At 55.1% G+C, this 4,364-nt stretch overlaps 1 protein-coding gene across 1 annotated transcript; it reads left to right on the top strand.

Annotated features, from left to right (window-relative positions):
* The first annotated feature begins 1,994 nt into the window (after window positions 1–1,994).
* Window positions 1,995–4,022, top strand: LOC125544737 (disease resistance protein RGA2-like). The gene has a single exon (XM_048708486.1). It carries the CDS (start codon window positions 2,337–2,339, stop codon window positions 3,825–3,827), a length of 1,491 nt encoding a protein of 496 aa, XP_048564443.1. The 5' UTR covers window positions 1,995–2,336; the 3' UTR covers window positions 3,828–4,022.
* Window positions 4,023–4,364: the final 342 nt, after the last annotated feature.

Below are 4,364 nucleotides of genomic sequence, written 5' to 3' on the forward strand. Positions count from 1 at the left end.
CTCCGTTGCCATTTCATTTCATTGCGGCAACTTCGACGGAGGTTCACAATGGATATAATTGTTCCTGCAGTCGTAGGTGATATTGTCAACAGAGCTGTATCCTTTGCCATCAAGAAATGCTTGCAGCTTCCAGACATCGACAAGAATCTGGAGCGGCTACATCAGTTGCTTCTAAGAGCCCATACCATCACCGAGGAGGCCGAGGGAAGGCTTATCAACAATCGAGAGATGCTTCAACAGCTGGGGATATTGATAGAAGGGATGCAGAGAGGCCACTATATGCTTGATAACTTCAAATGTCGAGCCCTTCAACAAGGGAGAGGGGATGAGCAGGAGGTGAGTCAGTTCTCTGGATTATCTATGTTCAGTGCAGCAAAGTGTCTTCGTTTGTCCAATAACTACGGAAAATCAGTGCTCTTTGGTAGTAACAACATAGAAGATCTACAAGGTATGATTGCTACCCTAGAAAAGGCCATTGCTGACTTGAAGGAGTTTGTTATTTTTCTGGGGAACTATCCTCCAATCTGCCGCTAGCCTTTTCCGCATACTTTATTTTGGGAAATTGGTTGTTCTTTTGCCTGAAGGGATGTGAATGGTTGAACCACAGAAGCTCTTCGGTTAGAGTTTGCTTGCATCAAGAAGCTTACTGGTAGATTTTCAGGATGCTTGCATTTGGAAGCGCAAATCCTGACCTGATGAGCAACCAACGCCTGCATGGTTAGCCACAGTTATTGCAACAGAGTCTGAGGGTCCTCCCTTGCCTTGATTCGTTGATCAGCAAGAGACAATTTCAGTGCTCGAGTCTGGTGCTTGGCTCGTGGATATCTGATGGCATACACACACAGGCAGCTCCTTCTGTTTGGTGAACACCCGAATAAACTTCTGTTGAGAGATCAACCATGACACTGCTTGAGAATTGCCTGAATCCAGTGATGTGTTCTGGATTTCAGATTACTACTCCATGGCGCTTTCCAGCCAGAACCAACTCCTCCAAGAGCAAGATCACTGTGTCAGTAGGATTCATGTCATGATGTGATATGCGCTATTGCCTATATGAGAGATTTGATGCTCTGAAAGGCGAGGGTGGAGAATGAGAACACGCCGTGGGCAGGATGAAGAGAGTCTAAAAGCTGCATTTGATCTCTGTGTAAAAGCTGCATTTGCTGAGTAGTCTAAAAGCTGCAGTTGATATATGCTAATTAGTTGTGTGAGTAGTGAAGAGTGATTAGTGATTGTGATGCATGCTAGCACTCAAGCATTTGCTGGAAATGCTATATATATATATATATATCTGTGGCATTTTGGATTCATTCTATGTCTCCATTTTTACTGTGTTCTTGGCGGGTTTTGTGTGTGTGTGCGCGCACGCGCGTGCGCTCTCATAATTTGTGCACTGAGCCTCAGCCGGTGCGGCGCTGCTGCGCCGTGACCGTGAGCTCGCCGGCAAAACAGCCATCGCTGCAGCGCTGCTGCTGCTGCTGGGCCTTCTCTGATGGCGCCAGTGAGGAGAAACACAGCCAAAAATCCTGAGCGCACCCGATCCAGTCGGACGAGCACAGAACCTGCAGAAAGGCACCGACAGCGCCGCCGCCGTCGCGCCGGGATTCGCACGGTGCCTGCCGTCCGTCTAGAAGCCACACCGCCGCAAGTAGGGACCGTACTTGCCTATCATCCGGTCCGACGATGCCGACTCATAATAATGCAGCAAAAGCTTGGATTGGCTCCAACATGGCCATGCGGATTGATGAGGAAGAAGATGCAAAGTCTCAGGCCAACCACACCCGACAAACGGGACAGATTGCAGTGAATCGCGTTCTACGCGGTGACAATGAAATCCGCCTTTAGGTGCATGCATCCGCGCCCGGCATCTTCTCTTCTTTGTCCTGCAACTGCAATATCAACTTGCTTGCTAGCAAGAGCCGGATAAGCTCATGATGCCCTGATCCCGATGTGTGCGGATAGCCTGGTGCAAATGGGTAATACGGAGTAGTACGCACGCGCCGGCAAGGTCGCCGTCGACTGAGCGCCGGACCCTGCCGATGTGACGGCTAATTAAAAGAGCCAACGTGCATAGCCGCCGTTCCGACGGCGAAACTTATGCTCCTTTCTTCCATTCCATATTTCCATTCCGCTGTTGAGTGGTCAGAGCTCATGAACATGGGCGTGATGTGCATGTGGCCACCCGACCCGCGCGTTGCCGCCACACCTGCAGCACAAAAGCCAGGAGCAGAGGAGAGGCGAGGCGAGGGTATCCCGAAATCCTGGAACGGGCCGGGACGATTATTCCAAGCACAAACGACCAGAGCAACCCTACCTTGATCACTGCTCCTGTGACCATGGAGATGTTCCTGCCCGCGATCCTCAGCGACCTGCTCGGCAGGTCCGTGTCGTTCCTGGTCCAGAGGTACCTGCAGCAGCAGGGCAGCGCGGAGGACAGCGTCCAGCAGCTGCGCCTCGCGTTGCTGCGCGTCGGCGTCACCGTCGAGGAGGCCGAGGGCCGGCGCATCACCAACCAGGCCATGCTCCGCCAGCTCGACGCGCTCAGAGAGGCCATGTACGGCGGCCACTACATGCTCGACGCCCTCACGTGCGGCCGCGGCCACGCCGACGACGACGACGCGCCGGCGCCGGCCCCGTGCCGCCTCTCGTCCGTGCTGTCCAGGCTCAACCCCGCCAAGCGCCTCTGCTTCGGTGCCGCGGACGGCGCCGCGGAGGTGCGGCGCGTGGTCGACAGGCTCGGCTGCATGATCGCCGACATGAAGGAGTTCGTCGTCTTCCTCAAGGGCTATCCTCGCGTCTGCCGCCAGCCCTACAGCGCGCACCTGCTCCTGGAGAGGTCCATGTTCGGCCGGCAGAAGGAAATGGAGCAGATCGTCGGCTTTCTGCTGCGACAAGGAGAAGCGGAGGGTGGAGCCGGCGTGCTCCCCGTCGTCGGTCCGGCCAGGGTCGGGAAGAGCACCCTCGTCGAGCATGTCTGCCATGACGACAGGGTGCGCATCCACTTCTCCTCGATTCTCCTCATGAGCGGCGACGACCTCGAGGACGACGAGAAGCTGAGCGACCCAGGAGACCACGGCCTGATCAAACACCACGGCCGTGCCTCGCACCCGCACAATAAAGGCTCGCTCGTGATCGTCGAGCTGGCCGGAGACGAGGTTCCAGACGAGGCGATTTGGAGGAGGCTCCGCTCCTCGGCATTCTGCAAGGGGGGTGTAACCAAGATCATAGTCACCAGCAGGTCGGAGGCGGCCCAGAGGCTGGGCACAGAGCGCGCGCTCAGGCTCAAAGTCCTCAGCCCAGAGGCCTACTGGCACTACTTCAAGACGCTGGCCTTCGGCGGCGCGAACCCGGAGGACCACCCGGGGCTGGTGGCCATCGCCATGGACATCTGCGCGGAGGAGAAGGGGTCGTTCATCGGCGGCAACATCGCGTGCAGCCTGCTGAGGGCCAACCCGGATGCCCGGTCCTGGCGCAGCGTCCTCCGGAACATGCGGGAGTACACGGAGAAGCACCGGCACCTGTTCGGCAAGCACCCGCACGACCTCCTGCGGAAGAACCGGCACGTCTACCTGTGGCGGCTGGCGCGGACGTCCAAGGTCTTCGTCTCCTACGGCTGCTACCAGGCGCGCCCGGCGCAGGAGGACGCCCCCAGGATGACGCTGCAGGAGGTGCTGTCCGGGCGGCCGGCGCCCAGCGGGAGGTTCGAGGCCCTGGCGTGGAGGTCCCAGATACCCCCTTGCTACAGCTACCTCATGAGCTGCTCCGTGCAGACGCCCGTCGTGCCTCGTGTGCTGGCCAGGAAGAAGAGCTCCCGGCTGGTGGTCTGATTCTGTTGACCTTGTGATTGTCACTCCATGCATGATGTAAATTCATCTTTTGCTCGGAAGGCTTCGGACTTGTACACGTGTATTGGCCAGTCTGCTAGTGTTCTTCAGCTTTGTACGGTCGCTCTGTAAAGTCGCGCTCTGTAATTGTGCGATTGGCATCTCCATCTTCTCAACTAAGTTTGTCACTTTAATATATTTCACAAAAGAGCAGTGCTATACGGACGACACAAGATAGACGATTCATGCACGACAGTGAAATCCAGCCGCACATGCATGTGTACAGAAGAGCAATGGCCGCCCGATTCTTAATCGTCTTCACATCGTCTACGCTTTTGTCGTCCGTAGGACGGTTCCGTTCACAAAATGACAGCAAAGTTAGAGCTTTACTTTTTTTTTATAAAGGACATTTTTATTAACTCAAAATATGGCATCAAGAGGATAAAAAGCATAATAAGCACACACCAATAGCAATATACACACACAAAAATAAAAAGGGACACGGTTAAGTCAAATAGGACCGAAAGTAGCCAAAGACAA

Source organism: Triticum urartu, chromosome 3, assembly GCF_003073215.2.
Source record: "Triticum urartu cultivar G1812 chromosome 3, Tu2.1, whole genome shotgun sequence".
NCBI classification, from domain to species: Eukaryota; Viridiplantae; Streptophyta; class Magnoliopsida; order Poales; family Poaceae; genus Triticum; species Triticum urartu.